This window comes from Pelodiscus sinensis, chromosome 21 (assembly GCF_052426305.1).
Source record: "Pelodiscus sinensis isolate ZL-2025 chromosome 21, ASM5242630v1, whole genome shotgun sequence".
NCBI classification, from domain to species: Eukaryota; Metazoa; Chordata; order Testudines; family Trionychidae; genus Pelodiscus; species Pelodiscus sinensis.
Window position 1 is genome coordinate 22,183,421 of NC_143072.1, and position 13,319 is coordinate 22,196,739.

A 13,319-nucleotide genomic window follows, 5' to 3' on the forward strand; every position below is an offset into this window, starting at 1 on the left:
TTTGCGTCTGATAAACCTTCAAAGTTTCTCTAAGATGACTAATACTTGCGCCATCTGTGATGATCAACACCACATCATCATCTTCTGAAATGGTACCCAGTTCACACATGCAATTGCTAACAGATTCTGAAGCCCTTACATTTGTATTTCTGAAGAGTTTCTGGACTATTTTCAATTCTGCATTACTGCAGAAAGCTTTTTTCAAATTTCCTAAAATTAAAAAAATAAAAAAGATAAGATATTTTTATATAGTTTAGAGAACCATACAGTGTGAATGCACTGCCAGTTTTCCACAGTTACAAGATAGTAATTTAGGTCCTGATTCAATGTCTCTTCATGTCAATAAAAAGACCTCCATTGATTTAAATGGGTTTTGGACAATAGCCTTATTTAATTTTTCTAATATATCACAAATCTACTTGTCAGTGAGTGTTTTTCTAGTCTGAATACTAACCTGATAAATGACTTAGAATCTATTTTCCATAAATTGCATTTATTTTAAATTTTCCATCAAAATATGATAGATTTTATACTTCAACCAATCAACTGACACCAAGCATCTACTCTAAACAGTATAATCGCTATTGCTTCCAATACACACTCTTGGGGTATGTTTACATTGCAACACTATTTCGAAATAACTTAGTCTGCACAGCAGGCAGTTATTTTGAAATATTGTCAAGTAACTTCTTACTCTAACTCCTGCAACCCTTATTGTATGAGAAATAAGGGAAGTCAAAGCAAATACATGCTGTATAGACATTCCCTATTGCAAAAGAAGCTATTTCAAAGGAAGATACACCATTGATGTAGCTCAATCTATGTAGCTTATTTTGAGTTAAGCCCTGCAATGTCCACCAATGCCCTGCAGTGATGCACCCTTGGTGTCCACCAATGCTAAAGCACCCTAGGGCTTGAGAACAGTTTCATTTCCAGTACCATACTTTCACTTCAATATATTTCAATTGCCAAAGGCACAAGCACAGACAATGTAATGTTTAAAAACAGATGAAAGATCAGGAATTTATTGATGAAATTAGGTTGCACAGTCCTCAAATTGTTCCACTTGCTGCTATAATGCCCTGGGTGTCAGAATTGGCATCTCCAGCACACCTTTTAGCCCTTTTTCTTTGGCTGTGTGATAGCCTCTCTCTGGCTAGATCTTCCATGGCCAAGCCCTCCTTTTCAGTTCTGCCTGGAAGGGGACAATCAAAGACAACTAAAGAATCCATTCCAACATCCAAACGACATCCAAACAAAAGCTCCTTCTACCCTTCTCCGGCTGTGGCGACATTCCCCATGCTTGTCTACCATTCCTCGAGACTGCATAGTTCCTTCTTTGCTGCTTTGGATAAGCACTGCTATGCTAGATTTTCCCTGGGCATCCTTCTTAGCAGGTTTCTTCACTGCCTCCCCACCTGGAGATGGTGGCAGCTTCTCCCAGAGACCTTCCTGCTTCTTACAGTCCCTGTATGTCAGCACCACCCAAAGGAGCCTAACTTACTCCCCCAGGGTCTCTCTAGCTTGGCTCCCTCAGCCACTTTCCCAGGGAGAAAGAATTCCTTTCTCCTCTATCTATGCAGTCCTCTCTGACCCTTTCACAGCTAGAATCCCTAATGGTAACTAAGCTACCAGACTTGAGATCTCAAGGACAACAGCTACAGCATGAGGAAGGCTGAGCCTTAAAGATCCAGCCAGTCTGTGATAAGCCTCAAAAGTGGTAACTCTGGGAAAGAGGACGATCTTCTACTACTTCTGGCCTCAGGGCTGGCTTTAGGCTGATTCCACCGATTCCCCCAAATCGGGCCCTGCGCCCTAAAGCCGTGGTCACCAACCAGTCGATTGCAATCGACTGGTTGATTGCGAGGCCTCAACCAGTTGATCATGAGGCATTCATGTACCCCCCCATTTTCTCCCTATCCCTGAGAAGCCCCACTACCTACCTCCAGTGTAGTGCCGGCTTCCCGCAGGGTGGACGGAATTCCTGCCTGCAGCTTTGTGCCACTTCCAGGGGTTCCGGAAGTGCGCTGGCTGCTCCCCCCCATAGCTCTGTGGTGTGCTGGGCGTGCTGCGGGAGGGGGCGTCGGCCCCAGAGGAGGAGTGTGGCAGCCTCCCTGTACCACAGGAGGGGTGAGTTGAGTGCAGGGGTTTCCCTGCATTGCAGGGGGGTGAGGTCGGCCCCAGGGCAGGCGCGCACAGGGGTTTGGCCCCGGGGCTGGCGGGACAAGACTCTGCCCAGTACCTAGGGATTTAAAGGGGCTGTGACTCTTTTTGTGTGGTGTTTTTTTTTTCCCTTCAACAAAAAATCCTGACTACCAGGGCCCCGTCGTAACTGTTCGAATTGGGCCCGCACTTCCAAAAGCCGGCCCTGTTTGGCCTGCTCTGTTGTATTCATATAATGATGGGTCCAGAAGCAGTAGAGACACCCCTCACTTACATGTTCTGGGATGGAGGTTGGTTGCAAAAGAGAGCTCAGGTTGAAGGACTGGAGTGCAGGAGGGGATGTGGGCTCTGGAAGGGAGTTTGGGTGAAGGACAGGGTTGTGACCTGGGGCAATACATTTGAGTGCAGGGTCATAGACGGGGTAGGAGTACTGGAGGATCCGGAGGAGGGATATAGGAAGAGGTGCAGGGGTTTAGGTTGAGACCTGAGGCAGGAGATTGGATGTAGGGTAGAGGAGGGACGATAGGGTGCAGGAGCAAGGGTTTGGGTTATGTGAGGTAGGGGAGAAAGGGGGACAGAGGGTTTTGCAGCAGGGAGGGGCTAGGGTGCCCAGAAGCAGGCTCTGGCCAGGAGGTGTTACCTATGTGACTCCCTGCCAGCAGCCCAGAAGGTCCTTCAAGCAGGCTCCCTATATATTCTGACCCCACATGCCATTCAGAACAGTTAGCTGCAGGGGCACATGTGCCGCGAGCGGAAGCGGGGGGGGGGGGAAGGCTTCACATCTGCCCTTTGCTCCAACACTGTCTCGCAGCTGCCATTGGCTGGGCCCTCCTGCCACGTGCTCACAGCACTCAGAGATGCACAGGCCCCTGCAGCCGGCTGCTCTGAGTGGTGTGCAGAGCTGGGGCAGGCAAGGACAGAGTCCTGCTAGGCTGTGGGCCAGATCCAGTGGCTTGAAAGGCCACATTTGAACTCTGAGCTATATTTTGCCCACACTTGGGCTAGGAACACTATTCCTGCCCATCCTGGCTAATATCCATTAATGGTCCTATTCTTCATAAACTTATCTAGTTATTTTTTGAGTCCTGGTCTTAACAATTTTGGGCAAGGAGATGTATAGGTTGTTTGTGTGCTGTGTGGAAAAATACTTCTTTTGTTTTAAATTTGCAGTTAATCACTTCATTTGGTGACCCCTAGTTTTTGCATTATGAGGAGTAAATAACACTTCCTTATCTACATTCTCCACAAGGTTGATGCTAATATCCCTAGCTATGCCACTAGTATATGTGATTTAGCAGCATAACTACAAAGTGTACAGACAATGAACAAGACCATTATTATTACCATAAATGTTTAGGAGTCCAAAAGAGGGCTAGATGTCTCACAAGAACAAAGTCACGGGCAAAGAATTTATAATCCATGTTTGACATGAGGCAACAACTGAGAGTTAAAAATAGACAAAATTAAGCAGTGGGACAGGGAGAAAAATAACAATAAGATCATGTTATGTAGGAAGGCATGTATAAACTATGATAGTTCCTTCAAAAATATATTTTTGGCCTTTGTCAAACTACTATGACAAAATACCACATCTCACACAGCCATAGTCATCCCATATAATGACACCACCTAACCCCGAGAGGAAGGACATATCTCTCAACTATGGCAGGGTTGGGAGGTAAAACACGACCCTCCCTTTGAACTTGCCAGTCTGGGGTGCTGCCAGAATCAACTGCCACCAATTGTGCTGATTAACTGGCATACTCCACTTAAAAAGGCCCTGGGGGGGGGGGGGATTGAGGTTTAAAACACTATCATAAACAGGCAGAGCAGCAGTAAGACTGCTTCCATTAGCCATCATTTTTAAGGACAGAACCAGGTAATTCACCAGCATCTCTCAAAATTTAGGAAAAGGAATGTGGGACAGATAATAAAAATGCTATTTGTTAGACAGATTACAGTTCCCTGCATTCTGAGAAAGTCAGTTATCTGCAATGAGACCTCAGGAAAAAACAAAAAAGATGCCTTTCTATAACAAACAGTGAAAAAATGCTGTCCATGCAAAATCTATGTTAAAGAAATAATGAATTTTCTAATTACCTCCTACTTCTGGTTAACTAGTGATTATTCTAAAACAAGCATCCACTATTCAGAGGAACAAGGTAAAAAACAATTGTACAACTCCCATAACTCCAAAAGGAAATTGAAAATGAGCTGCAACTGGTCTTACCCTCTGCTTTTGGTAATATTTCAGCTCCACAGAGAATACAATACAGTCCTGATCTGCAAGGCTGGCTCTGGCTGTGCATTTCCTTCCATAATATAATAAGGCAATATATACATTAACGTATTAAATATTTCATGTCTAAATATGTAGATCATAACAATTATTTAAAAATAAAAACCATTACTATCTAGTAATATACTAATGAAAATTATTGCGTCAAATATAAATCTTAATAGTAGAAGTACAAATCCATTTGAATCAATATTTAATTGCCTTAAAATTTACATCAATTGGTAAAATATATATTATACTAAAATATTAAAAATGGCTAGCCTAAATTACATATATTATATATGAGATTATTTTATACTAAGTCTCCATAAGAGAGGTTGAGCAGCAGACCAATTAAGATAAAACAATGTACTACGCATCATATTCACCAAACACAACTTTAAGTGCCAGATTGTAGTATTTTTCATTCAAAGAAACTAGGGGGCTGAGCCCCTTGCTCACTACGCTTGCCAAGCCCTCCTCTCTTGGGGGAACCACCACCAGCTCTCCCTCCGAATGCCAGGGAGGGCCAGGTCGAGGCATGGTGGCAACCTTGGCCTGTCCCTTCCTCCCAGCTGCTGGGGGGGGTCAAGGCTGTGCCCACCCCCAGCCATCAGGGAGGGCTGAGGCTGCACCAGACCCAGCTCTTTCCATCAGTGGCTGGAAGGAGGGCATGGGCCGAGGCCATGCCAGCCCCAGCCCTGACTCTTCCCCCTGCTGCGGGGTGGGGGTGGGGAGAGGGGTGGCTAGGCTGAGGAAGCCCTGGCTCTCCCCTCACCAGGCAGGGTCGAGGGTGCACCAGCACCAGCACCAGCTCTCCCCCTTCTCCTTGTCCTTGCAAGCCCCAGCTCTCTCTTCCCCCAGCCACTAGGAGGTTGGGCTGAGCCGAGGTCTCGCCAGGCCTGGCTCTCTCTTCCCGCCCCCAGCCTCTGGGTGTTTGGACCAGATGGACCGCCCCTCTGCCCCAGAGGGAGTGAGGAGGCAGGCGGGACACCAAGTGATGTTATGGCTTCACTCTGTCATCCCGCAGGAAATGTTTTTTAGAGAGAGAAAGAGAGAGAGAGATTAACAAACATTTTGAATTTCAGATGTTTCTCTCTAAATTATAGTGAAATGTAAAGCATCAGTGTGGTTTTCTTGTATGTTAGAGATGTATTTTACATTTTAATCTGAATAGCTTAATGTATTTGAATATTTCCTGAAATTAGAGCACATTATAAAGTATGGTTTTGTAAAGCTTTAGGACCCAATCCTGCACCCCTTACTAACACAGATAGCTCCACAGACTTGCTCATCTATATTCATGTGGTAAGGGCTGCAGCCTCTAGCCCTGGAATTTTTTATAAAATGATACTAATTGAGAACTTATGCAACATCGATACAGTGAGATCACAAGTTAATTTTATAGTTTAAAATGACAATCAATTTACCATAAAGGTGTGAAGTACTGTATTCACATTCAGAATTGCTAGGCATATAAGTAAACACTCTTCAATTAGCATTTTAAAATGATTAACAGGGTATCAGTCATGGGTAAACAGTGAATTTTAACAAACATCAGACTATAAATTATGAAGCAAATATAATGGAAATAATTTTTACAGGTAGACTGCATGTTATACTAGATGAAACCCATGTTACTTCACATCATGTTGCTCCTTTATTGGCTTCTGAAATGTGAGGTGCTGCATGTGTGTTTTATAATCAAATGCATTAATGAAACTGCTAGTTGATGATACATTTAAATAACATAATTTGTTCTAGAAGAACCCAGAAGTATTTTACAAATTACTAATATTTAGAGTTTACATGAGTTCTGTCATCTGAGGAGCTGCCATGTTAGGACATTTGGACAAACACCCTCTCTCAAGAAATGGTTGGTTATGTTTAATGACCACAAGCACTTAGTGACTTGGTTTTAAGTCTCAGACAAAAAAGTGATTTTGCAGTGCCAAAATGTTCTCTTGTAGTATGCTGCTCAAGTACTCATTTAATACAATAAAAGGGAAGAGAACTGTCTGTTTAATCGTCCATCCAACATCTTGTAGTACATGGGATTTTCTTGGAGGTTTTCCACCCAAGTACCGACAATTCTCGGCTTAGAAACTCACACCAAATCACAGAGGCAATATGGCTACAGGCTACAAAACACTTAGTCTGGAATTTTTCAAAGGATCCTCAGGCTATGATGTGCTGAACTCCCATTGACCTTCAAAGGAATTAGGTGGCTCTAAAGCTCTTTTGAAAAACTTTGCCTGAAAAATTACACACTAATCAAAAATAGTAAAGACTGCTTATGTAGAAAGGAGACATCTATTGCAAACTATAAGCTTCATTCAGCAAAGTCCTGAATACCTTCAGGTCCCACTCATGCTAATACAAACATAGATCTCCTGTGTAATTTTTCAAGCCAGGAGCGTCTCTATATTACTTATAAAATTTAAATTACAGTAATATATATTAATCAACTAATTAACGATGCAGAACTATTGTACTGGGGATGTAAAATTTTGATCGATTAGTTGATAAGGGCGCTTCCACCTTTGAAGTGTGGCAACAGACCCAAAGCTGTTGCCACACTTCAAAGGTGAAAACGCTGTGGGCACCATGGGACCAGTGGAAGACTCAGTAAGTCCCCCGCTGGCCCTGTGCTTGCCACAGCATTTCAAAGCGGCAGTGCCCCATGGAGCCCGGGGTCAGCAAGGGACTCTGAGCCCTCAGATGACCCTGGGCTTCACGTGCCACTGCTGCTTCGAAATGCCACGTGCAGCCTAGGCCAGCTGGGGATTCCAGCAAGTGATAGAGGCAGCAAGTGGGGGGGAAGTGACTAGTGTGTCAAGTATTTGATAATCTATCGGATAGTCGACTAGTCATTCACATCCCTACGCTGTACATTATTTCACCTCCCAGGAAAAAGGTGGCATATATATTACTCTTACATGGTATCAACAGTTGCCACTACTACATAATAACGTCATTCAATCTACTCTTTATATTATACCTTTCTTTCACAGATGAAGCCATTTCCCCTAATAGTAGCTTTCTTTGTTCTTCGTTTGCATGCTCTTTGCTCATTCAGTCCTTTAATAAATTTAGCATTTGATTATTATTTTATACACAAAAATATTAAGTATTGTTTCAAAATAATGGGATACTTTCTTTAAGATTTCACTGACGAGTTCAAATAGTTTTAAGTTAGTTTTCAGTTATGAAGTGCAAAGTAGACAGCTAAGTATTCAATTTACTTTTGTTGTTTTTAGTCATCACAAATCTCTGAAGAATTTAAAAATAAAATGCTTTTCACCATGGATGTGTATATATACAATAAGAACAAGCAGCTTGTATGTGCGTGCATATATGTTAGACTGAATTTATAGTTTTTTCATTTTAAAAAATGTTAGCAATACTATCTAGAACTATGATCCCATCATGGTTTTCCCAAGCAACTGTATGAAAGACAGGATTTAGGATGTGTCTGGTGAATATTTAGGGAACTCCAAGGAAAGGCCAATATCTAATGGGAATGGTGATAGTCCTTCAATAGCTGGCTCTTGTCTTAAATCAATGTTATTACATATTGCCATATTATATACTGACATAGTAACTTCTTATTAATATAATGCTTGAACATAGGTAAGACCAGATTTATGCCTCAAAGAGTTTACAATCAACACAAGACAAAACATCTAGCAGGAATTGTCTAGAGACAGTGCTTGGTCCTGCTGTGAGAGCAGGGGACTGGACTTGATGACCTCTCGGGGTCCCTTCCAGTTCTAGTATTCTAAGATTCTGTGAAAACAAACATACACTAGCAGACAACACACAAATTCAAGAGAGGAAGGGTCCCTGAGAGGTCATCAAGTCCAGTCCCCTGCTCTCACAGATTTGTATTATCTATTTTGATTTAAACTCAACAATATTAAAAGGCACTTCCCCATGTGACCTTCCGGAGAAGGTTACATGAGGCCTCTAACAATAACACTCAAAACCCCACAAGGAGCAGAAGCCTGGAAAATCACAGAGAACTAGGCATTTAGAAGGAACCAGAAAACTACGAGTAATATTTAGATCAAGAATGGTAACTATTCCATTGCTTCCCCCCCCTCCCAATTGTTGCAGGAATTCTGAAGAACACAGTCACCTCTATATAAGGGCTCCAGTATTAGCTGTTGTCATGAAGAGAGGGGGAAAAAAAATCAAGCATCAAGACTTTGCTTTTCTCACTCACCCCTAGCCATTTGATCTACGAACTCGACACCAAAAGTAACTACCGACTGAAGATGTGTTCAAGAAAGTTTCAAGAAAGTAAATATAACATTAATCTGAAGAATTAGGATGTTGTGGAGCAACTATGAGACACAATACATTTTACTACAATGACTGTTCTATGTGAAAAAATATTTTACTTTATGTAATATTTTTCTTTATATGGTGTAATAGAGGAAACAAGATTTTTTTAAAGGTCATGTAATGCATTACAGGTTAGTGCTAAATAATCTAATGCAATATATACAAAAGAAATTTAAGGTTCTATCCATCTTTTACCATACTTGCAGATCGAAGATCTCATCTTTATAAAGCAATATTTAATGTAGAAAGAAAAGAAGCTGTTTAATTCACAATACTTGATGCACATTTACAGTTTTGAACAAGAGGATATCATAGAATTATTTAGTCTGATTTTTAAAGAAAACATCACGTGCCAGTCCAACTCAACTCATGTGACAAATATATAAATATCCAGCTAAAGATTCTACATTGTCCCAGGATTTCTTCTCAAATGTGTTCCAGAAACAAAATCTAGTTTCTCAATTACATGTGTGTCAATGTTTTATCACAGAAAAATCCTTCCTTCTGCATTAATCCTCAATGTCAAATTGTTAATTCACTATATTAACCTGGAATGTTTGTAAGGCCCTGGAAATAATTATTCCAAATTTTGTGTTCTTTAAATATCTAAAAGAAGTTATTGCTTTCTTTGTAACATTTACTCTCTATGCTCTGAATTTCAGTATGTATAAATGGCTCTAACTCTGGTCTCACTGAAGTCAGCAGAAACAAAATTTTACTCAATAGAATCAACAAAAATGTTTGAAATATTTCAAAATAAGATACACATAAAATGTTTCAAAGTACATGTGCTATTTTACTTGACCAAATGCTACAAAAGAAGTGTGTTTATAAGGTAAAAAAGTGCATTCTTGTTTGGCTATTATTACATCTCAGAACCCGACCATAAATAAAAGAGATCAAAGTAGCAAATTTTGAAGAGATGTCAATGATATTCACTTACTTAAACTTTCTATTTACACGCGAAATAAAGGAAGAATACATAATATTATCATCATCAACTTTCAAGCAGTCTGCTCAATACTGCTCATCTACAATAATGTTCTTTTTGACAAGAAACACTTCAGGGAATGGAAAATTATTCCCCTAATTTAGGAATCTAAGGTTGCTCTAGTAAATTACCTGGTGCTCACAAAATGTGCCCATTTTGTATAGTAACAATTTTTTAAAATCTAAAATAAATGCGTATAATTGTATCTGATGCAACTTTCAGCAACTGCTGACTAGAACTCAATTCCAGATGGATTCAATTGACAACTGATCAATTTTGTCTTCATGGTATAGTTTCAGGTACAGTACTACTGTGTATACAATTTATGATTCCCTGGGTCTTGATTAGCTCTTCAGCCATAGCTCTTGATTAAGGAGAATCTTAATCAAGTCTAAGAGAAACAGCAGAAAAGTATTATTTGTGTATGCAAAATAATAAATATTAAAAAATCATATCTGATAGAGATAAAATGGAAATACATTTCACCATTTCTCTACTTGTGAGACTATGTATTCAATAAAAATCCTACCAGAAATAAGTGATTCATAATGAAGTTCATTTCTAAATTTCCTGTAAAACATGATAGCTATGGACTAGTATTGCTCGATGAAAAGGAAGACACACCTTTGTTTCGTGATCTGGAAAGTTTACTTTTCTTTTTTCTGACATCCATTTCCTGATATTTTTTCTGTTCCACTTCTCCTACACTAGTAATACTTGCAGCATCACTAACTGCGTTACCCTTAATTTTGTCATTTTGCATTATAATATCTAACTCTCTGCACATGTTACCACTACTTTTCATTTCTCCAACTGAGCTTGCGACTTTTGAAGTACTGATTTCAATGCAAGCTCCATGTTCATTCTCATTCACAGTATTATTACAAGTTTGCATTAATGGTTCAATTTGCTGCTCCTCCGATTCTATATCATCATACAGTTCGGGTGTAAAATAGATACTATCATCCTCAGCTTCTGCTTCCATGGCTACATTTAACATTGAAAGCTCAGTTTTTCCTTTTACTGGAGATAACTCAATGCATTGAGCTAATTCTCCATTTGTGCAGAGATGCTGTTCAGCAGGATATTCTTCAGCAGCTGCAGTCTCACTAATTTTTATTGAGGAGCTAGTTGATTCCAGTTGTAATGTTGGTCTACTTGGTGTGTGTTCTGTAAGCAATGAGGACTGGCACTGGGGTCCATTTACAACAGGCTGACTAGATTCAGCAGTCCTCCTTTTTTGTTTGCACTTAGCTTGGGAGATGCATTTCTTTTCATTCACAGGCAGAGGTGTTGAAGTCAATGGCTTATTGCTGAAGTATTGTTTCATAAGGTCAGCATTAGTCCAACTATTCCTTTTCCCCCTTTCTTTCTTGATGACAGGCCTTGGTTTGGAATCTGTATGTTTCTCTCTCCATGATGTTTGGTGAGAATGACTTTCTACACCGAAAGTCTGATCATCTGTGAAAATTACAAAAGTACACAACAGTAACTGGTTTAGCTTTCCCCCTTATTTTACAATACACTTGAAACATAATTTTTTTAGTTATACTGAGCTACTATGTGAATTGAAATTCAGTATAATGAGCAAAACCATCACATAATAATGCATTAACTTAAGTTGGACAATTTACATGAATAAAGTTAAAGCGTGTGTTTGAGCTTGTAGTATCTGAGCCAAAGTTAGTATTTTTTATTTTAAGTTCTTATGGTGTCTACTTGCAATTCTCTCATATTTCATTAATGGTTAGGGTTAAAGAAGAGCTTGAACAACTACATTCAAATTCGAATTCAAACTTTTCAAACTTTTGATGTTATCTGCATGCATAGTATTCATTTTGCCAAGCTAATAGATGCAAGGAACACACGTGAAGTACAATTCTCTAAACTTTGGAAACAATCTGGAGCCAGGGTCATGGCTCAGACTCAAATCCAATTAAAATGTAAGAAAAATTAAAACAATGACACAATACGTAATTTCAATTTTTTTCTACAATGTCAGTATTAGTAAACATGCTGTTAATTATCTTTAGATTATCTTCATATTTTTTTCATAACAGAACCAAAATAATGTCATAGTTAAACATTTTTAAATTTACACTATACAATTATCAAAGATGTTTGTTTAAAGATAACTAGATGGGATAAGTAATTTCATAATCTCTTGAGCTAAATTTGTATACATTTGTGAGAAGTGGCCATTTTACATTACAGCACTTCATAATTTTTTTTAACGTCTCTGTCTCTCAAAAAAAAGAGTTGCAAAATGTCACAGGTTATACAAAAATATCTGTTCCAAGAATTGTTAATGAAAATTTAACATGGGAAATAAACATACTTTTCTTTGTTGCCATGATGTTACTTGATTGACGGGATGCTGAAGAATTAACTGTGTTGATTGCTGTAGGCGAATGAGCTTCCAGGACCAAACTCTGTACCTTACTTTCAACAGGAACATCTGGTGACAGATGAATAGATGCCTCCCATTGTGAAGTTGATGACAGATCCTTTGAACTTGAATGTACAAGTAGAGATTCATTATTGCACTGGGCTGAAGAACCAGTGTCCACCTGATTTTTTTTAGCGAATGCATCCAAGGAATCAAGTGCAGAATTAAAATTCTCATGGTGCTGGATCTGTTGACGAATCCATTTGGATAATCCTAATAAAAAAAATATTGGTAGACTACAACCAAACTTACTTTATACAATAGCTATTTCAAGATAATAAATTAGGCCCTAGTCCTGCAAACACTTATCCATTTAACTTTGCTCATGGGACTAGTCAGATAGACTTCAGGAGAATTACTCCTGTGAGTAAAGTTAAGCATGAGACTTTTTACAAGATTAAAACTGTAGCCTTCCAAAACTTTTCTACTGTTGTCCTTGATATCTATGTAGCATTCCTCTTGCTTCCCTTCCCGTGTTATTAATTTAAAGATCATGAATGATTATAAGAGGAATTTATGTATATTCTATATGTTTAATTACAGTTGTTTCATTGCTGTATTAAAATAGTTTGCAGGTTTTGCAGTTTAGAAAACATGTCTGATTTTTTTTAAAAGAATCACAATGAATACAGTACTTCAAACACATACAAGATGGTCACATGAACCAATAGTTTTTTATAATTCTTGCAAATCAGAAATCGTAAACAAATGTTTGATTAATCTGAAAAATTGAAGATTGTGAACATTAATTTTGCAAAAATAAAAATACACCTTTTTAAAAATACTTTATGTTAGAAAAGGTTTTTAATTAGCTTTTCTTGTTTGAAGAAAATATTACTGGTACCAAATTCACAAACTTTTAGTGAGAATGTGTAATTACAATATTGTGCTATCTCCCTTTTGTCCTCTCTTTGGTTATCTAAGCATTTGCTTAATATAAAATGACATGTCAGAAAACTGCTTAGAAGATAGAATTTGAGCTCCACCTGCTGACTGGACACCAACATTATCTTCTTTACATTATCCATTTACTTGTGGTTGTGGGGCAATACAGCTTTGAAACAATGCTACACAATCTATTCCTAAGA

At 39.1% G+C, this 13,319-nt stretch overlaps 1 protein-coding gene and 1 long non-coding RNA gene across 6 annotated transcripts in view; one reads left to right on the top strand and one right to left on the bottom strand.

Annotated features, from left to right (window-relative positions):
* Positions 1-8,697, top strand: part of LOC142819246 (uncharacterized) — a 9,759-nt gene extending 1,062 nt beyond the window's left edge. Inside the window, exon 3 of the long non-coding RNA XR_012897058.2 lies at positions 8,561-8,697. This is a non-coding gene — a long non-coding RNA (uncharacterized LOC142819246). The remainder of the gene's footprint in view (positions 1-8,560) is intronic.
* Positions 100-13,319, bottom strand: part of BRIP1 (BRCA1 interacting DNA helicase 1) — a 164,349-nt gene continuing 151,129 nt past the window's right edge. For 2 of the 5 annotated variants that reach the window (XM_089772173.1, XM_089772174.1), the window contains 4 exons: positions 12,121-12,444; positions 10,407-11,243; positions 7,443-7,522; positions 100-4,475 (listed from right to left, as the gene is read on the bottom strand). In XM_089772173.1, coding sequence (XP_089628299.1) covers positions 4,293-4,475; positions 7,443-7,522; positions 10,407-11,243; positions 12,121-12,444 — 1,424 coding nt within the window. In that variant the 3' untranslated portion in view covers positions 100-4,292. The other 3 variants (XM_089772175.1, XM_089772176.1, XM_089772177.1) reach the window with 3 other exon arrangements.